The following is a 27,149-nucleotide window of genomic DNA, read 5'->3' as shown; positions in this document are numbered from 1 at the left end:
TTCAGTTACTATTATTTGATGTTAGTATAATAACTTCTCACCTTAATAATCTATGATTGTGAACTGGTTTCTTTGTGTTTGTTTATACTATTTAAATTGCCTTGTTCAATCTGGGTAAATTCATGATGTTCTTTAAAATTTGATTGACAATTTGCTATTTCAATTTTTCAATTCTAATTAAAAATGTTTGGACTGAATAAGGGTATAAAATTGACCACAAGACGGTCTCTCTCCTCAATGCATATTTAATCCTGGTTTAGATTTGTCAACCCAAATTCACAAAGAAAACAGTTGGAAACTGACTTATGTTTATAACTTTACACACATTATATTTTCATAATTTTCTTTCTGGTTGGTGCAGCTAAACCATCGTAACAGTTATCACTGTCAAAGTTGTTTTACTTCAGACCCCAAATTAATATATGCTAAGGAAGAGTTTAATTAGCTAAAACCTAAATTGTCATTATTAATTTACTAGTTACATTACAATACCTTGTAAAATATTTATGTTATGGTAAATGGAGTACCCACTTTCCAAGATCACGTGGCTTGACTAATTTACTACACAACTAAATATTTAATCACTAATCTTAGCAAAGCTAAAGGTACTCAGCTAAAACTAAATTGTATTATTTGCAACAAAATCCTTAACATCACTACCTTGAATATTTAAAGTCTCATCAATAAATAATGGAAATTTAGGCATTTGTAAGTATTTCTGAAACATTTAAGAGGTAGGTGGAATTAGTGTAAATTAATTAGTCAATTTTTTAGGAAGGTTGAATGTGGAGAGTCTGTAAGTTTTTACATTAAGACTATATATACTCTTGTGGGTATAGAGTTTCTGTTTGGGAAGATGGAAAGTTCTGAAAGTGACTGGGAGTGATGGTTGCACAACATTGCAAGCATACTTAATGCCACTAATTGTAAACTTAACAGTGGTTAAAATGGTAAATTGTATGATATGTATATTTAATCACAATAAAAATAAACTATATTCAATTTTATGTTTACAATTTTATCACTGGTTTAACAAATAGCTTGTCTTTATAAAATGTAACTCTTCTTTAAAAAAACTAGACATTAACTCCCAGTAAGTGGCAGAAAAAAATCATAAATATATTTATCTGATTAACCAAAGAACTTGTATGCATATATACATAACCCATGGACACAGACATTAGTGTGGTGAAGGCCTGGGGCTGAAAATGGGGGTAGGGGGAAGGTGTGGGCTAGAACAGGTCAATGGGGGAAAAAGGGGGACATCTATAATACTTTCAACAATAAAGATAAATTAAAAAAATAAGATTATATAAATTATAAATAGGTATGAAATGTAAAAAGAGGCAATAGACATTCTAGAATGTAGAATGTGAATTATAAAAGCAAAAGTAAGTCATCTTCTGATATTTGAATGTTCTCTCATCCAGGGAACAGTCCCTAAGAGCACAGAGACACATGGAAGTATCTATAACACTGAGCAACAAACAGCGATGATGGATATTGATTCCTTTCCAGAAGCAGAGCTGGTGCTTTGGGAAGACAGAAGTTCATTATACTAATTAGAGGCCCCTGCCCTAACTCCTCAGAGGATGTTCTCTTGGGTAGATATCAAAGCAGACTCTCTTGGGTACATGCTTTTCAAATTAATGACTCAGCAACCTGATGGCAGTAATCCTAGCATCTCTGGTGAAATCAACTGCTTAAATCAGGGCTGCAGATAAGAGTCACCTTCCAAAAGCACTGCTCAGTCAAGACCAGGGTTGTTGTATTGGGGCAGAGTTTCGCTTGCCTGTCTATGCTGATGTGGAGCACACGATTATGAAACCATTCAAAGTAGACCTAGTGTAAGTCAAAATCAGAACCAGGGTATGAGATGGAAGAACTGGCCACGAAGTTGAGAGGTTCCACAGAACTTCACTGGCCCAACCATCACTTTCCTTTACCTGACTTGTCCTGTTGTATTTATTAAAAGCACTTAGATAATGACTGTTATATCACAAATATTTCCTCACTCAGTCCTCATAAGAACTCTGTGACAGAGGTACTATTGTTTTCACTTTATATAGGAGGAAACTGAAGCACAGAAAGTTTAAGTTACTTGCTCAAAGTCCCATAGGTAAAAAGTGGCAGTGCTAGGATTTGAACTAAGAAGTCTGGATTCAGACTCATGTTCTTAAACACTCCACTCTGCAGTTTTAATACATCATAAAAGAAGTATTAAACATCAAAAGAGGCCCTGGCAGGGTAGCTCAGTTGATTAGAGCATTGTCCCTATACAACATTTCGTGTTTGATCCCTGGTCACAAGAATCAACCAATGAATGTATAAATAAGTAGAACAGCAAATTAATGTTTCTTTCTCTCTCCCTTCCTATCTCTAAAAGTCAACCAAAAATAAAAATTTAAAAATAAAAATGCTTCTTTAAGGCATTTTTTTCCCTAGAAGGACATTATGCATGTCCACTTATGCTACCTAAGAGCATTATCACACCAGGTGTGCTTTATTCTAATCTTGGAGAGTGGGACTCTATGAATAAGAGATATGCCAGGTGGTTTGCAATCAGGCATGATCCCACAGGTCTGGAATGCCAAGAGTCAGCAAAATAACACAGAGGGCCCGGCTGGTGTGGCTCAGCGGTTGAGTGTCAACCTATAAATCAGGAGGTCAATGGTTCAATTCCAGTCAGGGCACATGCCCTGGTTTCCTGTTTAATCCCAGTGGGGGGCTTGTAGGAGGCAGCCAATCAATGATTCTCTCTCATCATTAGTGTTTCTCTCTCTCCCTCTCCCCTTTCCTTTCCTCTCTGAAATCAATAAAAATATATTTTAAAAAATTTAAAAAAATAGCACAGATCATCTGGCAAGGCAGAAGAATAAAAGCGTTTGTTATGCTGTTAAAACACATCCAAGAGTTTAATTGTATGTGCATGCTTTCTTTTGTGTTTCCTAACCTACACCTGGACTGCCCCAGCACACAGACCATGGTTTGATCATTTCTGTACCCTACATATATCTCAGCATAGTATTGTTAGTAGTTGTGCACAAGGAGGTCTTTGTTCAATGCCAAGGTTTAAATAAGTGTTGAATTGTTGACTGATTTAAAAGGCCACAGATAACTCATTTGCCTGAATTTTATTTTCCTGGAAAATATATGACATTGAAGACCATCAGATAGGTGAATTGTAAGAAACTAGAAGACAGAAAGCATATATTAATCTGAAATGTGTTTAAATTTGTTTTATACAAGACTGGTGTAGTTCATAACTGCCAACAAGCACCACTACATTATGCTATATTCCATCCTGTTTTTCTCAAAATACTAGAAAAATGACTGATACTGAAAGAAATTCTTACTTGTGTATCATATAAAACATTTCCATAAAGTACTTAGAAATTCTAAAAACATGCCAGGGGAAAAAAAACAACTTTAATAAAATAATGGATTATATTTGAATTAAACATGATGTTCAAAACGTTACACTTGGGGAGTTAGACTATATGCTAAGAAACAAAAATGTCCTATAATGTCCCAAACCCACTATAAATTAAATCTGAAAACATTAAAAATGGTGATAACAATCAAAGGGATTACTTATGGAATGAAACAGAAAACCAGAAACAGATTAGTGAAAATATTTGCCTCTAAAAATCTCAAAAGTGTGCATCCTAGAGCAGAAGTAATAAAGATGGTTATTTCTAAGAAATAGATCCAAAGTGACTCCATTCAATGCACAGCAGGAACATCCAAAGTAGCAATTAATGCAACCACTGGTGTGGAATTGTTTTCCCAGTGCCTTCCTGTTGGGTGACATTTTGCTTGCTTGCTTGCTTTATTTATTTGTTTGTTTGCTTGCTTTTATTATTGACAGTATTACAAACGTTCCCTATTTCCCCTCCTTTGCTTCCCTCCATCTAGCCCCTGCCTTGCCCCTGGCCTTCCCCACACTATTGTCTGTGTCCATGGCTTATGCATATGTGTTCTTTGGTTAATCTCTTTTGTTTTATTTTTAATAGAAACAGGGCTCAGAAGTCACAGTGAATTTGGATCAGTTATTTACTGAAAATATCATCATAGGTTGTTAATACCACCATTCAAAATATGAATACAACCCATAATACTTTCTGTGATATAGAAAAACCTATCAGCTTCTGATTATCTCAGACAATAAGAGTAGTGCTTGAAACTTGGGATATTTGATTGACTGATATTCAAAAGATCTGAGTTCAAATCCCCAAGTTTGGCTGCCAACAACTGATACCAGGCAAGAAACTTCCCAGACTTCATGTTCTCTGGACAAGAAGTTTTGCCCATCTTGAAAGACATGGAGAATAATGCAACTCTGTGGTTAAGAATATGGGTTCATTTCCTGGTTGCCTGGGTTCAAATCCTGGCTTTAAAACATGCTAATTGTGTGTCTTTGAGCACTTTATTGACCTTTCTGTGCCTCACCTATAAAAATGTGAATACTATTTATCCCATAGGATTATTATGAAGATTAGCTGAATTAGATAGAACATGTGACTGGCCCAGCATAAAGGACTCAATAAGTTATTATCATTTTCTAAAAGAATGTTCTTTTTGGTTCTAAAATTGAATGCAACATTGCATGTTGCAGTTCTTCTCCCCCCACCTTTCTCCCCCCTAAAACCTAAATAAAGGCACAAAGGTGATGTGATACATTCCCCAGGTGGGAGATTAACTAAGAACCTTGAGTCATTCAGCACAAACCACTTCACTTCAAATGAGACATAATGTGCCTTGACTGATGTTCCCCAAACATAGAGAATCAGTCTCTTGTAAAAACTACACAGTGTGTTTTAAGAGAGGGGAGGTGTGGGAAAGATGGGGAGTTGGGGGACTTTTCATAAGATGATCTAAGATTTATGCATTAAAAAGGAAATAAAAGCCTAAAATTCCCTCTAAGTCAGTATACTGACAATTTTCACTTGTTAACATGTCCTCCTTCAAAATTTTTTTTCTATTTAGTGGCAGAGATAGACTTACACATCTCCTCACTCTATAAAACTAGAATGGGAGGGCAAGTCCATTTTGAAGCCCATGGGAGTAGGAGAGTAAGAATAATCATTAATGAAGAAGTTAGCAAAAGTTGCTTAGCATCATTTCTGGAACTATGCAGAATACTAAAATGAATGGGAGGGAAGGAGGAAAGAGAGAGGTAAAAAGGAAGGCTGTTGAAATTGGGACTCAAACATTTTTTGTTATTATACGTTTATTTCTAGTCTGCAGAGGCAAGATTTTTTAAAGGAAAGAAAAGGGGAAAAAATAGATACAGAGGCTAAGAAGCATTGAACAGACTGTCAAACTACAGTGGGAAGGCAGAGGAGGTTTTGGGGGGGGGGCTGTAAGAGATCAACTGAAGGACTTGTATGCATACATATAAGCATAACCAATGGATAAAAGACACTGGGGTGGGGGCAGGTAAAGGCATGTACTGAGGGGAAGGGGAGGCTGGGGGGAAGTGAATGGGGAAAAAAAGAGACATATGTACTACTATTTGTAATACTTCAAACAATTAAAAAAAATAAATTTTAAAAAAATAAAAAAAAGGAAGGCGGGAGGGAGGAAGAAAGGAAAGGAGGAAGGCAGGAAGGGAGGGAGGGAGGGAGGGAGAGAGGAAAGGAGGGAGGGAGGAAATGTTGTGTTTTACAATGGACCAGATACGTTACATGCATTTTTTAATTGGATCAAAAACATTCAAGGATAGTTCAAACCATTTTTAATGTATGAGAACATCAACAATTAGGGAGATGCAGTTACTTGCTCAAGGTCACCCAAACAACAAGATATTGAGTCAAATTTGAACTCCAGTCTACAGTCTTTCACTGCCATACTGTTGCTGCTGTGTGTGCCAATAAGAGGATTTTTAGAATGGATGGAGAAAAGGGGTCAATAAAGGTGACAAAGAACTTATTCAAGGAGCTTAGAAAACAGGAAAATAAGTCTTAGGCTAAAATGGTGTTTAGAGAAGGAGAAAGAAAAATATTTTTCTTATTCTCTCAAACTTTTCCAAGTACCACTCTCCCTTAATTCTCAAAAACAATGTCCTCTCCCACAGCACATCAATGTTTACCCTGTGCTAGAGAATCACCAAAGTTCCTCCTGATAAATGAGAGTTTGATGCTGCTATGGGGGGTCAACACCATGGATACTAACTTCCCAAATGGACAGTGTTCATTTCATTGTCCCCGGCTGCAAACTCTTATAAAAGTCAGAAGCCCTTCTCATAGTAGAACTTCTCTCCCACAGTCAATATTGAGGAACTATGGAGTGAAAGGATGGAAAGCAAACCAATTTTGTTTATAAATCAGAGTGACCTAAAGTAACAAATTGGTGTGGAAGGGAAGAATAATATTTGGTAAGTTTTCTTTTCTCTTCTTATTGTATCAAGGTTGCTAAGTGAACAGTTAGCATTCACCCCTCTCTGTATTAGACCACAGAATATGAAGACAAGCACAGTGATCCTCCAAAAACAACTCATTCTTTCCCTGAACCCTCTACTTCCTCCCTCTTTTCTTATTATATTACCAATTTTAATAGCCCTCCCTAGGTCCTTCACCAGAACAGATGATGTTGGCCCTGCAGAGGCTGTGTATTTGTTAGAATTTACATGCTTAGGATAAAAAAGAACACATAAGTGGTTATATATTTCTCTCTAATAATGATATCCTGACCCTGGGCACTAGAAAATCACTCCTCATCGAGTATCACCGTATGCAGCAATCATGGCATCATTGTATATTAGTCTACCATTCACTAGGTGGCTTAAACAACAGAAATGCATTTTCTTACAAATATGGGGGATGGGCAGCCCAAGGTAAAGGTTTTGGCAGGGCTTGATTTCTGGCAAGAGCTCTCTGCCTGGCTTGCAGATGGTCACCTTCTTGTGTGTCCTCACATGGCAGAGAGAAAGAGAGATCTCTCTTCCCTTATAAGGCCCCTGATCTTATCAGATTAGAACCTCACTACTATGCTCTCATTTAACCTTAATTACCTCCTAAATGCCCTTTTTCACATCTCCACATACACTTGGGGGCTAGGGTTTCAATATATGAATCCGTGGAGTGGGGGTGGGGGGACGGGGTGGGAGTGGGGGTGGGGCAAAATTTAGTCCACAGTAGATGGGATGGGGATTCTCTACTTAACTAGAATTTTCAGATTAAGAAGTTACAAGAAATAAACACTCATGCACAAACATAAACCTGTAATATTTTGGCATATAGGACAAAATAGCTGGAAAATGTCATAGTTTGAAGTATTATTATTGCTGGTTACGAGAACTCTGGTATTCTGATGACAATTGTTTCACTTCTTTGTTAGTGCCAAGGAGAGTGGGAAAGAATGAAAACTGGAGCTTCCAACCGCACTGCTAGAAAATGCCTCATATTCCCTCTTTCTTCAAAGAAAAGGGGCGGTAAAGAAAGAAAAGCCTTGAATATCTCTTATTTTGCTCCACTCTGAAAATAGGTGGATTCTCCATTATATTCTTCTTACTAATGCTTAAAGACATTCCAGGCATTTTGAATATATTCATTTGACATAAATGTTCTTGGGTTTTCTTAGTGCTAAGCATTGTGCTAGGTGCCAGAAACACAAGGATGAATGAGATCAAATCTTTCCCTTTAAGGACTCTGCAGTCTTATAATGAAATGAAATTAGAATCAAGTACGGTTAGAATGGAAGTATTCTGACTGTAGATAAAAAACTCAGGCCCAGAGAGATTAAGAGATTTAGCCCAGGTGGCAGGTTTGTTGGAATAGCGCCAGTGAACACATAGGCCTGCTGACCCCTGCTCCAGTCTCTATTCCTACAGAGCTTAGAGTCCTCCATCCAAGTCCATCATTCACTAGTATTTATTTAAGGCCTACTATGTGCTGAGTGAATGGGACAGAATTTATATTGGCTTAACAATTTAATGGACAATTTAACAATTTATTCAATGAAATAAGACTACCTCTGAGGAAATTACTAGCAATTACCAGGTCTTATCTAAAGTGAGATGGTTTCTCTATTAACCCCATATATATGATACATATGCAAATGAAATGTGTACATTATCGGATTATCAAATTTATCTTTACAAGGATCATCATGGTTGAGCTAATCTTGCTGGAGGGACGAGTTTCCTCTTCCATCTTCATCAGTCAATATAATACCGTAGACTACCAGGGAGAGGAAGACTGTTCTAAAGTATACTGAAGACAAAAACAAACAAACTAAAGTTCTATAAACTGGACTGAAAGTAAACTACCTGGACATGTGATCTCTGGAGGATCCCCAATGAGAAATCAAGTCTTATTGACAGCCACGCAATTATTCAACAGAGAGGAGGACAGGTAGATGAGAAGATTGCTGTTGTGTTGGTCTATCTGTTCTCCAAATCACTGGCTAACCCAACCCATGGAAAGGTTAAGAGCATGTGGTCTGAGCGGTTAGGGTGATAGTCTCTGGATTTGGCCAGAACTATCTCTGAATGCTGGTTCTACTACTTGTGACCTTGGGCAAATTCCGTAACATCTTATACCTCAGCATTTTCATCTATAAGACGAGGGCTAATAATAGGTTAACTTAGAAGTTGTAATGAGGATTAAATGAGATGATGCATGGAATGTATATGTCATAGTGCCACAGTATTAAGTACTTCTCAATAAATAGGCATTACTATTACTGATAACAATTCTACAGTGATTTTGTGACCTAGCTTCCTCTCCAGCCTACTCTCTTCCCCACCTCCTCCTTCATTTCAGCCATTTCTCTGATCCCATCTTTCCCTTTCTCTCTCACCCTGTTGTGCTAACAGGTGTGCCTTGTTCTCTGCCAGGGTGGACAGCAGGGTGGGAACCTCAGAAGAGGTGCTACTTACTGTCCATTTTGCTATGTGATTCACCTGCCAAATGACAGGGAAGAACTGCAGGGCTGAATTCAGTGTGGACAAACACCTGTCCTCTGTATCACCACAACTAGGCAGACACTGGCGCTGAGTCATGCTGCTGCTCACCACCAACGGGCTCTCAAAACTTGGAAGGCTGTGAGATAGGGACCTGAGAGGACAATCTAGCCATCCCTCTCTCCAGGTCAGGCTACTCTTCAATCTTCCACGAGGCAGGAATAGACAAAGGAAGATGCTATTATTCACTGAGGAGTGAAGAGTCTTTAACATCAGGATGTTTCTTTTTATCCCTAAGCTAAATTTCAGATTTTGCTTTTAAATTCACTTTTTAAAGTTATCTTTCATAGAGAAAAGTAAACTTGATATCTAACTCATTGTAAACATACATCACATATACAGTATACTAATACATAATATATAGTATTAAATAATACAGAGTACTCTATATATATGTTTGTTTTTACTGGTTAAGAGTTTGAACTCTGGTCAGACATGTGTCTAATCCCAGCTACCTACTGTTGATGTGTTTGTGCTCTAAAAACTGATCATAATAGTCTCACTAGAACCTTGTATTAGGACAGTTCTTGGCTCATCAAAAGAACTCAATGAAAGTTAACTATCATTGTTGTGGTTCAGACACACAAATATATAGTGAGAGGCCAGTTGGCTTCTTGAGCTTTCTCTTCTGCAATCTAAACGGCTCCTGATTATTGCTTTTAATCTGTTTTTTTTCTATAACCTTCAATTTCATTTTCCATATACTCATTTGCCTTCCTATGTCTAGAATAGGACATATAATGCCAGGTGAGTCTGATCAGCACAGGATAAATGCATGATATATTTTAGGATTATCCTCTATATTTCCCTATGCCAACTAATAATATGAGTTGAAAAGAAAATGATTTGATAGCAAGTGTGTAACTTTGAAACACTTTATTTATATTAACTCATTTTATCATTAAAATAAATCCATTCATTCTCTCAGCTATGCCATACTTTATTAATTCTAAAAATATACTTTTTTTCACATTTTAACATCTCTATAATCAAGATGTGTCTTGCAAATGATATGTTATAGTTCTATTGACAATCTTTTTTTTTCTTAGTAATACATGAAATAATGGTGCAACTTGTAAACTGATGAAAACCTAGAATCAATGAAATAGAGTATAGAGACAACCTTGTTGCAGGCAGTCTTTTAGGCCTAATAATTTAGTGAACAAGATTGAACAGTCCTTCTTTTAGAGAATGCATTCTAATTAGGAATACAGAGAAACGAAAGATGATTTGAACATGTGTACAACTGTTATGGGAGCCAATGGAGACTGACCCTTTGCTTGTAGAGGACAGGGAAGTTTCCTAGTGATGGTGATGTTACCTAAATTGGACTATAATTAGCCTGCAGCTTGATTGTCACCCAATCAAACAGGATAAGCAAAATCTTAGAAGCTGAAAAAAGCATGGGACATTTGGGAATCTGAAAGTGGTTCAGAATGGATTTAGAGTATCCATGGAAGAAGGACAAGGTGTGAGGGCAGAGAGGAAAGCAAAGGCCATATCCTGATGGGTCCTGCAGACCATGTTGAACTGCATCCTGAGGACTTTGGAGTGCTACTGAAGCACAGGTGTTACGTCCATTTGACAAATGAGAAAAACTAAGACCTAGAGTAGCCAAATGACTGGCTTTAGGCTGGAGAGCAAACAACAAGAATAATTTAATTCCCTCCCTCTGAGACCTACCTTAAGCCAGATGTTTATGTGATATCAGGATTACCCAGGACATTATTCTCTCACTGGCTATACTGCCAGCAAATGCATTACTAAATTGTCCTTTCTTTAGTTTATATTAAATTAATATGTTTGGTTTAGATGAGAGAAGGGTAGAACCAATGTGTTGGTTCTTAAAAAATTATTTAAGGTGCATGTGGCCTAGTATCTAGATATTTGGGTTCAGTTAAATCACTGATAAGTTATCAATCATTGCCAAGGTCATCCACAGTTTGTCATTAGGTGATGGATCTGCCAATCTTTTCTAAATAAATCATGCATTCACTTTCATGGTGCATGCTTAACCAATTAAATAAATAAACAAATAAATAAATATATAAATAAATAAATAAAACAAAAACAAATAAAAGAAGCAATGCTTTTCGGGGGGTAGGGGGGTGGCGTGAAGGTTCACAACATCTTTATACTCTTGCATTTTATGATACCACCAGAAATTCATTTCAATTTATCTTAAGTCTTTTTCAGCTGCTTTTTAGAGTCATACAATCATTTGTTTGACTAAATTAAGCAATTTTAGTTGAAATGTGACATAAAAGCATAATAGGAAGACACTAACTTTTGAATTAATTACACAAGGTCAAATGAAAAAAAGAAAAATATTTGAATGAAGATATTCTATTCCAGCCAGACAGTCTTGACTCATATTATCACATTTAAAATAATTTTGTTCACAGGATTTGTTGGTTGGCACAAACTGTCTTTTTTAATGAAAGAATAACAAAGAGCCTTTTGCTTTTCTTTTTTAGAAAGAAGACAACATGAATCACCTAATATCTTTGACTCACTCAAAAAGGGAGTGCATCTACAATTGACAAGCATGGAGGTCCTTTTTGATCAGAGACATCTTTAGTTTCTAGAGGACAAGCAATGAGTACAAATGCCAATGCTTAGGTCATGATGATGTGATAATTACCAGCTATTTAAAAGAAATAATAGGTACCAAGATGATAGCTTGCTACACTAATCCAACTGAAGGGGACAAAGAGTGTAAAGTCTTTAATAAAAGGACAGACAGCAGTCTACTCAATATAGTTTAGACATGGCCTTATCTGAAATAAAGGGGTTAAATCAGTAACTTTGATTCTGTAAACCTCATGACTTTGGAATTTTAATTTCAAAAGAGGGGGGACAAGATAAGAAGAAGTGGTGGCCTTGTTAACACAAGACTGGTGAATGATAGGGGGCTAGAAGAGAATGTCAGAGACTGAAGGAGTCATTTTAGAATGGTAAACTCGGGCTCAAATCCCAGCATTGACAGAGACTGAAGGAGTCATTTTAGAACGGTAAACTCGTGCTCAAATTCCAGCACTGATACTGCTAATTCTGTGACCTTGGACTAGCTACTCTTCTCTCTGGGACATCAGAAAAACAATTTCTACGTCATAGAATTGCCATGAAGATTAAATGAAACTCTATGCTTAAAGCAAGTGAGGCATAATGTGTGTGAGTAGTGACTACTGTTAATATTATTATTTTTGTGATTATTATTACATCCCATGCTTCTGTGTAATTCTATTGGCATTAGATGAAGTAAACAGTAGATGAGGCAACCATGAATAAGGCACACTGCATTTTTAGAGATGGCATTTAGGCTTGTATACTCCCAATTAGCTTTTCAATTAACCCCAGCCTTGAGGAATATACTTCCCAGACCTTATCTGAATGCTAAAATAGGACTGATGGGCTCTTATGGGTGCAGGTTGTTTTATTAGAGTAGGAGGAACTAAACTATGCTACCTATTGCAAAAAGAAGCTGCAATTTACAGAAGGTACTAAAGCAAAATCATAATCATTCACTATGATACAGATTTATACCCCCAAAAGTTAAAATATGCTCTGACTCTATCAATAGCTCTTTCCCATTTAAGTGTACTACTCATTTTCTAAATATAACAAAATAATAATCTTATTTTATTCATCTTCCTTCATCTTACAATAAAGCATGACAGCATATAGTCAGCAGCCCTTTACACCCCACTCGTGTTTGCAATTATATCACCTCTGATGCTATAGTAACACTGTATATACATCTTTATCTATCATTTGTTAACTGTCTTGTCAGTTAAAGTACAATACTGAACTCGTTATACAAACAGTAATCACAATAGTTGGCTTAAATAAGTCATGTGATAAAACTAGGTACACAGAATAAATCAACTATTTCCATTCACCAAGCCTGAACCAAGGGCCTTCATTGTTTAAGGTAGCACGCCTTTCAATTTATTCCAGGAACTCTGTGAATATAAATTCCATGAAAAACAAACAAACAAACAAACCCTGAAATGCTCTTTCCTTGTTATTTAGCATCACCGAGTATTCAAAATTAACTCCTCCTAGCTCCCCTGGCAAGGACAAGGGCATTAGAAATGATCATTTTTAATTTGGTCTTTATCACTCAGCATAACTTCAGTTCTTTCATGTTGATTTCCATACTCCCTGAGATAAATAATTTAAAACCCTTCACCCCACATTTGGCATCTTCTTGCCTGTTCTAAGCATTCGCCATCACAGAGATGACAAGGAGGTATCAGAAGTTCCCAAACTAGCTTCTTCCCACACTTAAGAAATATAAGCTGTGTCACTTCATCAGATCAACATCCTTTCAGGTGCTATACACTGACTTTCATAGAGCTGTTCTCCACATTCAGGCCGAGCCTGAATTAAGTGTCACTGGGACATTCAACTTTTCTTTGCATACTAATTTGGCATGGGCATTATTTCCCAGGGGCTCCCAGAGCCATTTGTGGTCCCTGACAGTCCTCTCATCCATACAACCTATAATTTTCATAAGAAGAAGGCACTTTATCAAAACATTTGCTCAAACAAAAAAAAACAAAAAACAAAAAAAAAAACCACCACAAAAAAAACTACTTACAAGTCTTTTCTCTTAAAAAATTACTTGAGAAGCAAAAAAACAAACCAAACCAAAACAAACAAACAAACAAAAAAAACCCTCAAGACCAACTGTTCAATATAAATGGTGCTAGTACATGACAATTAGGTTTGCAGTCTTTTACCTGTGATATATATAGAACAGAAAAGAGATCAATTCTACCCCACTCTTGCCTCCCCCTCCCCGTCCAAAATGCCATTAAGTAACGAGTTTGTCATCATTCTACATTCTTCAGATCTGGACATTCTAAAAGGCTACAACTTTAAAGTCAGAACTCCAGTGATGTTCTCTCTTTTCCCACTACACACAATTGTATCCTGGTTTATCACTGGATTCTTGCTCATGTTAGCAACATTCCTACTCTGAAGAAACAAATAGCAAGTTAAAGTGAAGAAAGCCTGGCAGTTAAGAGGGAGGACTGTGCCACAGGCCAGAAAAGCCATCTCTGGATCCATCTCACCAGTAGATTTAAGACAGAAAGAACACTGGACCAAAGGATGCATCCTCAGAGTAATATGAAAAATCTCCATTTCCAAAATGTTGTTACCTTTGGAAATCTCCCCAACACTTCTCAAATTGGATACAGATCACCTAAATAAGACAGTGTGGCCAATGCTCCACAACCATAGGGCAAATCAGAGGTACGAGCTTATAACGCATCTTAGGACTTACAGGCCATTTACATGTTCCAGAGAATGATAACTAATGAGGTAAATCTACATAGAGGTTTTCTTGAAACAGCCAGTCCTGCTGAATAAAAGAAATACAAAGCCATCCTCTAAATGACTCTCCGATTAGAAATACAATTCTGGCTCATTGTACACACTTTTTAAGATGATGGCTCTTGTTGATTTGAAAAAACTACCAGGTACCCATGTGGAATCTGGTCATTGTTATTCGGAGTCCCAAATATGTGGTCCTAGGACACAAACTGGGACACAAGTACCGGAGAAACACCCGGGGATTTATCATGCCCCCTTCAGAATCAAGGACTATAGTCATAAAAATAACGCAGTGTAGCAACAAGTTTACTAGAGAGCTCCCCAAAGAAGCAAAAATTTCAGCTGCTCAAGGGCTTTCCCCCTGTGTCATTCAAAGGAAAACTAAGTCTCTGTAGAGACACCCTCTCAGTTGATGCTACCACCAAATATTGTGGATAGCCAAGATACGACTTAGCCCCACATTTCCCCTCCTAAGTAGCTAGGCTCCAGGAGTCACCCCTTCTCTAAGTGGCAGGGACTACATTCCCAGTGAGAGGCAAGCTCTCGTGCCAAGCTAATAGCGACTGCGTCTGTGCTCAGACTAGCCGTCCAGAGCAGGCAGTTTGCAAATCAGAAAGATAATTTCCATCCCCGCTCCATACCTTTTCAGATTTCGCCTTCCTGGCATTGTGCACGAACCTGCGACCCAGCTTCTTGGCATACCAGATAGAGGCGAACATCGCGAGGCCAGTGGAAGAAATTCACAATGAAGCTGCTGCACAAACAATTTCCCACCTCGGCTCAGAGACAGCGGAATCGGGCTGAGCTGTCACTCGCAGGCTGTTGCTTTCTCAGTTCCTCTCATGCTGGTTAGCTGAGGGAGGGGGTGGGAGGAGGGAGGGGTTGGGGAGAGGCAGTCCTGTTTGGCCAGTCTGCAGGTATATTTACATCCTGCCAGCAGGAGGTCCGGACCAGGCAGGCGCTGCCTTCCCGGCCGGCTCTCACAACCAGTCAGCTAGGTATCTGTCTGCAGTTCTTGGGCACCGTCACCACCCAAACTCCATGTGTGTCTGGAGGAAGGAAAGCCGCAGTCCACCCATCCGGAGGCGGCTCACCTCCAGCCCTAGGCTCCGGGAGTTACAAGCCTCGCTTGGCTTCCCTCAGTCTTGACTGTTCCTGCTGGCGGCAGTAGCCCAGTACAGACAGACCCACAGCCAGCCTCCCAGGTAAATCAGCCAATACAGGAGCTGCCAGGCACAAGGGAGAGACAGGGCCACCAGGAACCTGGCCCCGCGGGCACAAACAGGTGTCCCTAGAGCCTATACCCTGCTCTGATCCTGAGAGAATGTCATCTGGCTGTTAGGTGGCTGGGAAGAGAGGAGTCCTTCCCTTACCCCCTCCTCAACTCCATTTGGTTCAAGGAAAGTTACCTCAGCTCACGAGTCAGGCTTATCTATACCTTAAGAGGGTGACACTTTATCTTTTGGAGACTGGGCCAGGACAAAGCACAAAGTGAGCCTGAATAAAGGACCTTAAGTTTTCAAACTCTTTGGTTCTACCTCTAAACCTATTGGGTGCTCTTCTATGAACACAGGTTTTCAGCCTGGGGACTAGGGAATGGGGAGGAGCTTAAATCTACCTTTACACTATAACAGAGCAATCTACTCCTTTTTTTAAACCCTGAGTCTTCTTGCAGTGATAGTCTGTTACATGGAGGACCGTGATGCCACTTTTGGGAAGGTAAATTTATGATTTCTGGTAGCTCCTTTGAAGAATCTTCACGTTTGATTCTACACTAGGTGCTTTCAATGTCAATGATTTTATTAGTGTTTAGACTTCGAGGCATTTAAAAGGTAAAGTCAGCCCAGCCGGTGTGGTTCAGTAGTTGAGCATAGACCTATGAACCAGGAGGTCATGGTTCAATTCTTGGTCAGAGCATACCCGGTTGCAGGCTTGATCCCCAGTAGTGGAAGCCGGGAGGGGGCGGGGGCGGGGAGCAGGAGGCAGCCCATCAATGATTCTCTCTCATCATTGATGTTTCTATTTCTCCCTCCCTCTCCCTTGCTCTCTGAAATCAATTTTTAAAAATTCCTTTAAAAAAATAAAAGGTAAAAGTTTTAAGAGACATGTGTTTTGTCCAGTGAAAGAACATTTAAGCCTTTACACACAAACTAGAGAAGAAAAGTAACTGGAAAATTTTCCTTCCAGTGACATACAAACAAGACTCAATCCAGTAATTGTTTTCCAGCTGATGGAACAGAAGTGCCCAAAGAATGCCCAGAATATTTGGAATAGCTCTCCGTTCTCTCACTATACATCCTGTGAGGTTTACCCTAAAAGAGGCTGAGTCTTCAGTCAACGGAATGCTGTCTGACAAGGTGTATTAGATATCCTCGCTGGCAATTGGATAATAGGCAGTATGGGATACAATGGTAGTCAGAACACATGTCCCTGTTAATCACCAAGGTAACCCCGGTGCCTAGAACAATGCTTCACACAATGCATTCAATGTATGTTTGCTGAATGAAAGAATGATCTGGGTTCTAACTCTGGCCCTGCTCCTAACTTGATTGCTTGTTCTGAGTTTGATTTGGCTCATCTGTAAATTCTGAGAACTAGGCAGATGATTTTTAAGTCCTCCCTGCTTTATGAGTCAATAATCCTGATTATGCCTCTTCATGTGAATTCTTGAACAGAATTGTCTGGTGCTCCCTAGGGGTGTACACTCTGGGAAAATGACTCAGTGTTCTGAAAAGCCAACAGTGGCACCCTGGGGACAGCATGCCTAGCTGCCACCTAGGGTTTGGTTTGGCCATCAACTGTTTCTGTTTCTCTGTGCTGTCACTTCTATGAATTCCACTTTTCTTTCATTTTCTTTTGACACTCTTAGACAAACCTGTGCAAAATTTTCCACATCACACCCTATACTCTATGGAGGAAAAAGGACATAGGAATCCAACAAATAAATAAATGATCACTCCTGCTTAGTTTTCAAAGAGCTACTCAGCAGGAACACAGCTTACCCTAATATTGCCATGATGCTAAAAGTATTCATTATTTCTGCATAAAGTTTGTCTAAGCCAGTGGTTCTCAACCTTCCTAATGCCATGACCCTTTAATACAGTTCCTCATGTTGTGGTGACCCCCAACCATAAAATTATTTTGGTTGAGAACCGCTGTTGTAGAGCCTAAGACCATCGGAAAACACAGATATTTACATTACGATTAACAATAGCAAAATAACAGTTATGAAGTAGCAACGAAAATAATTTTATGGTTGGGGGTTATCACAACATGAGGAACTGTATTAAAGGGTCACGGCATTAGGAAGGTTGAGAACCACTAGAAGCCATGTTATAGTTGAAAGACTATTCAGTTAAGAATAAAGTAGATGGAAAGGAGAAAAGGAACAAGGCTCCCTAAATTAATGAGTAAAAATAAATTCTTTTTAAAACATTTTAAGATGGACTCAGACAATAAAGAGGTGAGAAAAAATGCTGAGCTCTTAAACCACTGATATTAAAAGGGGGAAATCAAAGAATGTTAATTTACTCTGATGGTGCTGCCAGATCATAAAGTAATTTTTGCACCTTCTTCCTAAGTTAAGATTTCCTAGGTCACTAAAACTGGGGCTTGGAAAGATCTTTGATGTTTGATTGTTTTGTTGGTTGGTTTTACTTTTATACTGAAACTTTAATGACCTTCTTCACACATCTAACCCAGAGCCTTTATAAACTTTTACTGGATGGAGTTCTGAAGAAAATAAATTGGCCTGCCAGCTAACATTAACTTAAAAATAACAATAATAGCCCAGCCGGTATGGCTCAGTGGTTGAGTGTCGACCTATGAACCAGGAGATCATGGTTGGATTCCCCAGTCAGGGCACATGTCTGGGTTGCTGGCTCCATCCAGGAGGGATCATGCAGGAGGCCAATCCATGATTCCCTCTGATCTTGATGTTTCCATGTCTCTCTCCCTCTCCTTCCCTCTCTGAAATCAATAAAAATGTATTTTAACAAATAACAATAACCACTGTTCCTAAAATAGGCAGGTGAAGGTAGGAAAGGAAGAGAGAAGTAGGACATTTGTAGTCAAGGTCCACATACTAGTATATGTTCTGCAGATGCTTAGCACAATGTAGGTATTCAAAATATATTTGTTGAATGCATCTATGACAAAGGAAAATCCACAAACTTTACAGACTAGTAGGTCCAATAGAAGCATATCCACAAATTTTGGGGTGTAAAAGTCTTTTGAAAAATGAGCACCATTTAATGAAATGGCACCGTTGCTGTAGTTATACAACCCTTTTCCCTGGGTTTCTGCACAGATACGCCTGCTACAAAGGGGTGGCAGCTGCCTATCATAAATCCTAATGATCTCTAACCATTGCTCTCCTGATTGAGATAAACAACTTTTGCAGTTATGCCATAAGGAAAACCAGTTTTTCAGATGCTTTCCATCTGTATATCATCACTACCTGGACAGACCGTTTCTTTTGTAATTTCATTTCTAATGCCTCTCATATGACAGAAGCCTAACAGTACAGCTGAGTCTGAGATGCAACATTAATCCTTTTAAGCAGCTTTGGGTTCATGCCTCAGCGGACACACTGTGAGTCTCCTAGGAATTCTCAAGGTAAATGCAATGTTTAAATCAAGCTATTAAGTATTAAACAACTACATTTTCTGCCTATCACATGAACAATTTTCTTTTGAAAATCATCTAGGTATATCATTGATAATTATATAAACAGACTAAACATTAAATCTGAGAAGCTGCTAGCTTGAAAAGCTTTCTAGGTTAGGTGTTTAATATACACCAAAGCAAATGCATGCTTGAGACATAAACAAGCTAATGTACAAAACTAATAAACATTCAAATATTTGTCTGATTTGTTTGCATATCTGATAGTCCCTTGACTAATATCTGATATTAGTCCATTATTAAACAGCAGGTGTAGGATATACACTACAGTACATAGAATTTATTACTAAAACTTATAAAAATAATATTTAACTTCAATTCACAGAAAAACCAAGATATTGATGTTAGTTACCCCTGTAGAAAGTAGTGGAAAGGGAAGATTAAAAAAACAACAGTGCCAGGCTAGTGTTGCTCAATAGTTGATCATCAACTCTTGAGCCAATAGGTCACCAGATCCATTCCTGGTCAGGGCACATGCCTGGGTTTCAGACTTGATCCCCAGTAGGGGACATGCTGGAGGCAACCTACTGATGTTCTCTCTCACAGATGTTTCTATCTCTCTATCTCTCTCCCTCTCTCTATAAAATCAATTTAAAAAGCCACAGTTAAATAAACAATTACATTTTGCTCTATACATTGTGTTATTTGTCTTTTACAATGAGAATATATTCATATTTTTACCAATATGGTTAAAAAGATAAGCAATACTTCTCCACAAAAATGTACTGATTATTTACTCAACATCAAACTCTGGGGACCACCAATTGAATAAGATATAATCCCTCCTCTCAAGAAGTCCTATATAGTTGGGGGCACATTGTATTAATAAATTTTAATGCAGAATGGCACTATAACAGATATGTGAAAATTATGTGGGAGCTCAAGAAAAATATACTTTTTTTTCTATATTCTATAAGACCAATAATAAATGTTATCTATAAAAAGTGCAATAATTAGTGTGAGTGTATATAAAAAGCAAAGGAATAGCTAAATCTCTCTGCCTGTTTTATCTACATGGACAATGGAAAAATGGTCCCTATAAGTTTATGTGTATGCATCAAAACCAATGTGTACAATTTGATCCATTGACAGAGTCAACCAGTTATGGACAAGTGTGACAAAAATGTTTGAGTCATTTCAAATATAACCTCAATGACTAATTATAATGGGTTAAACCTACCTTTTTTTCTGCTCTCAAAATCAAAACTAATTGTTGTTTGAGTATCTCACATATCCTTTCTTCTAAATGTTGAATCATGATATACTTAGGCACCCAGAGATGTGACACATTTATATAGCACTCACAACCATATACCTGTCATCCAGATTTAATAAATGTTAACATTTTGGCATATTTGATCCATACTAATTTTAAATAAATAAACCCTTCATAATATATTCAAAGTCCCTCCACCCCACTCTGCCTCAAATTCATCTCAAAATAATGCTCAATAAACATTTTTGTACCTCTCTAAGCACGTACAACTTTAGAGTGGTTACTTCAAAATGTAATTGGTGAATCACAGAATGTGTCCATCTTAAACTTTCATAACAAATCTCTCTCCAATTTACATCATTACTAGTTTGTAGCAGTCCTACATTCTAGATGACACAGTATAATCAGACATTAAATTTTCCCAAACATAACACATAATGTTTAGCTCCTTGGATTTTTGATGTGCAGTTTTCTTGATTACTGGTGAGATTTAGAAACTTTTCAAATGTTTATAGGCTATTTTAACTTCCCTCTGTTCATAACTTCTGACCATTTAAAAATTAGGTTTGAAATGTTCTTCAATAGATGATTGGATAAAGTTAGATCAAATGAAAAGGATTATTTTTTTCATTTAATAAGGTTTAGGGTTAGGGTTAGGGCTAGGGCTAGGGCTAGGGCTAGGGTTAGGGTTAGGGTTACAATGGAATACTACTCAGCCATAAGAGAAGATGAAATATTGCCATTTGCTACAACATGGATGGACCTTGAGAATATTATGTGAAGTGAAATACGTCAGTCAGAAAAATCTAAGAACCATATGATTTTACTCGGGTGTGGAATGTAAAACTGAAACTCTTAGACATAGTCAACAGTATGATGGTTACCAGAGGGAAAGGAAGTGGTGGTACTAAAGTTTAAAGGGGGCCAAATATATGATGGAAGGTGATTTGACTTTGGGTGGTGAGCACAGAATGCAATATACAGATCATGTGCCATAGAAATGAACACTTGAAACCTATATAATTTTATTAACCAATATCACCCCAATAAATTAATTAAAAATAAAATAAATAAAAAATGAAGATTAGGTTATATTTTTTATTGATTTTTTAAAACATTTTATGTAGTTTGGACACTAATTCTGTATTTATTACATATACTGAAAATATCTGTTCCCAACTTCTGACTTGTCTTTTCAAGTCACTGTATGTTATACAGTCCTCATAACAATTTAAATATACTGAAATTTATCAACATTTTCCTGTATGCTTATACATTTTGTATCTTGAGAATTTTTCCCTATTCCAAGTTTATAAATATTTTGTATTTTCTCCTAAATAATTTATTTTTTTTTACAAATTTTCAATTAAAAATATGGTTTGAGATAGGAATCTATTTTCTCCCATATGTATGGCAGTTATCTTCCTTCCTTCCTTTTTCTTTCTTTCTACTGATATATAAAAATTTTATTCCTGTTCTTTCTGACTTGTAATGCTTCTTAGTCATATGTCTAGATTATATGAGTATGCATATAATTATTCTGAGCTGTTTTGTTATTGTTCTATATTTATTTACCTGTGCCAATATTAAATTCTCTTGATTAGTATGCTTTATGATAATATTGATATCTGAAGGACTAATAATCCTTTTTATTTGATCTAACTTTTCAAATTAATTTTTATAAAGTTGTACATACTATGCCCAGTAATCCATTATTATTTTATAGTATTTAGTACTATGTATTGTAGTGTATATCCCACCCCTGCTATTATATGTTGTAGTAGTTCCATTCCTCACCAAATCAGTCATTATTATTATCACCATCATTGTTTTCTCCAATTAAAGGTTACACAAAATAATTCCACCTGCTAACAATTTATTTTCTCATTATTATTTTCAGCAGTCTAACCCTCCTAAATGTCCATTTTATCGGAGTACCTATTTCAATAGTTATTTCTGCAAAAATCTGTGATGGTTAAACATACTCAGTCATTTTAATAAATTTATTATGTTTTTTAATTTCTAAAATATATATATATATATATACATATATATATATATATATATATATATATATATATATATATATATATATGCCCTGTCTTTTATCATGGTGTGTTATTCTATTAAAATTTTTATTCCTGAGGAGAAACCAAGATGGCGGCATAGGTAAGCACCTAAACTGCTGCCTCGCACAACAATTTCAAAACTACAACTAAAAGACAGAATGGACACCATCCAGAACCACAGGAAAGCTGCCTGAGTGAAAATTCTACAACTAGAAGGAAAGAGAAAAGCTCACAGAGAATTGGAGGTACGGCAAAGGGTCTTTGTGTGCGCAGAGAGGAAGGGCGGCTGAGAGCCTGGCTGACTTTCTCTGGCGGAAGGGGGAAGGAAGCCCCCGACTGTACTGAACCCCAGTTCTGACTGCAGTGAACCCCAGTTCCAGGCAAGCCCCTGGGGACCCACGCTCTTGTGGGGGGAGTCTGGACTCTTGGGCGGAGACCCGGGAGCCAGGAAGGCAGAGGTCTGAAGGCGCACACGTGCGCGCAAGGGCAAGGCTGACGGGAAGCCAAGACTGAGACTCCACCCCATCCAAGCTGAGCACAGAGGCTATTGCAATTTGGCAAGTCTAATCCTATAAGGCTTTCTCCAGCACCGAACTTCTCCCAGCATAGACACAGCTGATCCTTACAGCCAACTGGCCTGGAGGTCAATTCTTCCCAGTGATACCAACAACAATAAAGACTTAATTACAACAAGGCTATACACACAGTCCACAAAGGGGTGCACCAAGAGTGTCCACCTCAGGTTAACTGGGGAGGCAGACCCACTGGGCCATATTGGAAACCTAGCACACAAATCTACCTTACCTACTCAGGGAAGCAGTGAAAATGCGGCGTCAAAGAATCAGATCACAAATGAAAGAAATGGAGGAAAACAAACGACTGGATATAGAATTCAAAACCACGGTTATAAGGCTTTTTAAGAATATCCTAGAAAAGGCCGATAAATATAACGAGACCCTCGAAGATATGCAAAAGGACCAACTAGAAATTAAACATACACTGACTGAAATAAAAAATATTATACAGAGACCCAAAAACAGACAAGAGGAAGACAAAAATCAAGTCAAAGAATTGAAATACAGAGAAGCAAAAAACACTCAACCGAAAAAGCAAAAAGCAAAAATAAAAATCCAAAAAGTTGAAGATAGTGTAAGAAGACTCTGGGACAACTTCAAGCGTACCAACATCAGAATTACGGGGGTGCCAGAAGAAGAGAGAGAGCAAGATACTGAAAACCTATTGGAAGAAATAATGACAGAAAACTTCCCCCACCTGGTGAAAGAAATAGACTTACAAGTCCAGGAAGCGCACAGAACCCCAAACAAAAGGAACCCAAAGAGGACCACACCAAGACACATCATAATTAAAATGCCAAGAGCAAAAGACAAAGAGAGAATATTAAAAGCAGCAAGAGAAAAACAGTTAGTTACCTACAAGGGAGCACCCATACGACTGTCAGCTGATTTCTCAACAGAAACTATGCAGGCCAGACGGGAGTGGCAAGAAATTTTCAATGTGATGAATAGCAAGAACCTACAACCAAGATTACTCTACCCAGCAAAGCTATCATTCAGAATTGAAGGGCAGATAAAGAGCTTCACAGATAAGAAAAAGCTAAAGGAGTTCATCACTGCTAAACCAGTATTATATGAAATGCTGAAAGGTTTCTTTAAGAAGAGGAAGAAGAAGGAAAAGGTAAAGATAAAAATTATGAACAACAAATACATATCTCTCAACAAGTGAACCTAAAAATCAAGTGAATTAAAAACCTGAGGAACAGAATAATCTGGTGAATATAATAGAATCAGGGGCATAGAAAGGGAGTGGACTGATAATTCTCAGGGGGAAAGGGGTATGGGGGGTTCATGAAGAGACTGGACAAAAATCATACACCTATGGATGAGGACAGTGGGGGGGAGGTAAGGGCAGAAGGTGGGGTGGGAACTGGGTGGAGGGGAGCTATGGGGGGAAAAAGGAGAAACAATTGTAATAATCTGAATAAAGATTTATTAAAATTAAAAAAATAATAAAAAAATAAAAGAAAAAAAATTTATTCCTTATATTTTTCCTTAACTGTCAACATTCACCTTAGAGTTTGAAGGATAGCAGAGGTAAACAGAGATTTCTAGATTGATAATATATTCCCTCAGCACTTTGAAGATATCTCATACTGTCTTCTGGAATCTATTTTTATGACAAGATGTCTGCTGTCATTCAAATTGCTACATTGTAAGGAATGTCTCTTTCTAGGTTTAAGTTGTGGCTTTTTTAAATCTTTTTAACTGCTGTTTCAATACAATTTTTTTTTCTAAAATTCTGCTTGGAACTCATTATTCTTTAATCTGACGAGTTATAAAATAAAAACTCAGTCATTATTTTTTCTAATATTCTTCTTTCTCATTCTCTCTGTTGTCTCCTAAAATCCTCTTATATTTTTCCTGGACCATTTCATTCTACCTATCCTACTGCTTCATACAGCTTTTATTCTTCTTCAGTGTTGTGCTGTTTTCATAGTTATATTTTCAGATTCAATTACTATTTTTATTTTAAGTTTTAATCTCATTTTACCTGTCTACAAAGTATTCATTTTTAATAAATTATTATACTTTTTTAATTTCTAGAGGATATATATATATATATATACATATACATATATACACATATACACATATATATATACATATATATATATGTGTGTGTGTGTGTATATATATATATATATATATATATATACTCACCCTGTCTTTTATGTTGGTGTGTTATTCTATTAAGATTTTTATTCCTTCCTTTACTATACTTTTTAATGACTACATTTATCTGATACTCTCATTATCTAATTATTTTGGAAGTCAAATCCTGCTGATTCCACTCCTGGTGGATAGTTTCTATATGTTACTGTACACTTTTATTCTAAGATCTTCTTTAGCAGGAGTTACTTCCTCTGGGAGTCCCAGGGACCTTTGGCTATGCAACCATTGGTACAGACTAATTTTGCACATATGCTAGTTGCCCAGAGATTTCACTAGTCCAGAAGACATTTCATGTTTAGTGTTAATCTTCCCATACAAAAGGGTTAAATTTTTCTTTTCCTTTTCCACTCACAATAGAAACATGTTTCCTTATTGTTTCCCTGGTTAATAAATAAAGTTTTTTTAGAAGACCTCTCATTAAATGAGAACCCTTTTTTTTTTAATATATTTTATTAATTTTTTACAGAGAGGAAGAGAGAGGAGAGGGATAGAGAGCTAGAAACATCGATGAAAGAGAAACATCGATCAGCTGCCTCCTGCACACCCCCTACTGGGGATGTGCCCGCAACCAAGGTACGTGCCCTTGACCGGAATCAAACCTGGGACCTTTCAGTCCGCAGGCTGACGCTCTATCCACTGAGCCAAACCGGTTTCGGCTTAAAACTCTATGTTTGTATTTAACCACCTTCACTGTCCGGATGTCTACCTTCTCTTTCAAGTCTTTTCCTCTTCTTGATTCCACAAGTGAAGACAACCTCTAAATATCTTTCATAATTTAAAGATTTTTAGTTTCAAAAGCATCTCTTTTCTGAGGCAGATTAATATTTTCTTAAGCTTCCTGAATACTTTAAATTTTTTGAGAGTCTTCTCAGAGCCTCTTTTCATTGTAAAAGCTTTCATAATAAGGACAACTCAAATAGATCCTGAACTTCTAGTACTTCTGGATCCACATGCTGTGATTTGCCCCCATGCTTGCAATAAAGTTTGCTATAACCGAGGATATAGATTGATAAGGCAATGGCTACCAAAATGAATTTACAACAGAGTGGAAACAGGTAAGAAGCAAAGTGGAAGAACATCAAGCCAGAAGCCAACAAAATATGGGTATCTAATGGAATATGCAATATCTGTCACTTGGAAGAAAAAAAAAAACAACATGCAGCACACATAGTTTTCCTAAAATAGTTACACAATGATAGTAGATGGGTAGTTGAATCATTTTGTTACAGATGGTTCAATTCTATATCTTCAAATATACCTGCCTTGCCAAAGCATGCCACAAATACAGGTATTTAAACATCACTCATCTAAACTGGGCCCTCTGGCATGGGAACTTTCTAATCCTATCTAATAAAAGAGTAATATGCAAATTGACCATCACTCCAACACACAAGATGGCTGCCCCTATGTGGTCAAAGATGGCTGCCCCCATGTGGACACAAGATGGCCACCACAAGAAGGCCAGCAGGGGAGGGCAGTTGGGAGGGACCAGGTCTGCAAGAGAGGGCAGTTGTGGGTGATCAGGCCAGCAGGGGAGGACAGTTGGGAGGGACCAGGCCTGCAAGGGAGGACAGTTGGGGACGATCAAGCATGCAGGGGAGGCAGTTAGGGGTGACCAGGCCAACAGAGGAGGGAAGTTAGGGGTGACCGGGCCTGCAGGGAAGGGCAGTTGGGAGGGACCCAGGCCTGCAGGGGAGAGCATTTGGGGGGGACCAGGCCTGCAGTGGAGGGCAGTTAGGGGTGACCAGGCCTGCAGGGGAGGGCAGTTAGGGGCAATCAGGCTGGCAGGGGAGCAGTTAGGCATCAATCAGGCTGGCAGGGGAGTGGTTAGGGTGTGATAAGGCTGGCAGGCAGGAACGGTTAGGGGCAATAAGGAAGGCAGGCAGGCAAGCAGTTGGGAGCCAGCAGTCCTAAATTGTGAGAGGGATGTCTGACTGCCCATTTAGGCCCGATCCTACCGGGCAGTCGGACATCCCTCAAGGGGTCCCATATTGGAGAGGGTGCAGGCTGGGCTGAGGGACACCCCCCTTTGCACAAATTTTGTGCACCGGGCCTCTAGGGGCCTCTAGGGGCCTCTAGTTAATTATAATTTAGTTAGCCCAGTATCCTATCTA

The 27,149-nt window shown here is 38.0% G+C and overlaps 1 protein-coding gene across 18 annotated transcripts in view; it reads right to left on the bottom strand.

The window, feature by feature from the left end:
- The window catches only part of DLG2 (discs large MAGUK scaffold protein 2), a 2,053,927-nt gene that overhangs the window by 889,246 nt on the left and 1,137,532 nt on the right, over positions 1-27,149 (bottom strand). For 3 of the 18 annotated variants that reach the window (XM_080687292.1, XM_080687286.1, XM_080687289.1), the window contains exon 1: positions 14,956-15,465. The exons of the other annotated variants lie outside the window; for them this stretch is intronic. In XM_080687292.1, the coding sequence (XP_080543418.1) occupies positions 14,956-15,033 (78 nt within the window). In that variant the 5' untranslated portion in view covers positions 15,034-15,465. Of the gene's footprint in view, positions 1-14,955; positions 15,466-27,149 lie in introns of those variants that run through there. 18 annotated transcript variants of the gene reach the window in all.

Source organism: Plecotus auritus (genome assembly GCF_963455305.1).
Source record: "Plecotus auritus genome assembly, chromosome: 9".
Taxonomy (NCBI): Eukaryota; Metazoa; Chordata; class Mammalia; order Chiroptera; family Vespertilionidae; genus Plecotus; species Plecotus auritus.
This window is presented reverse-complemented; position numbering and strand designations above follow the sequence as displayed.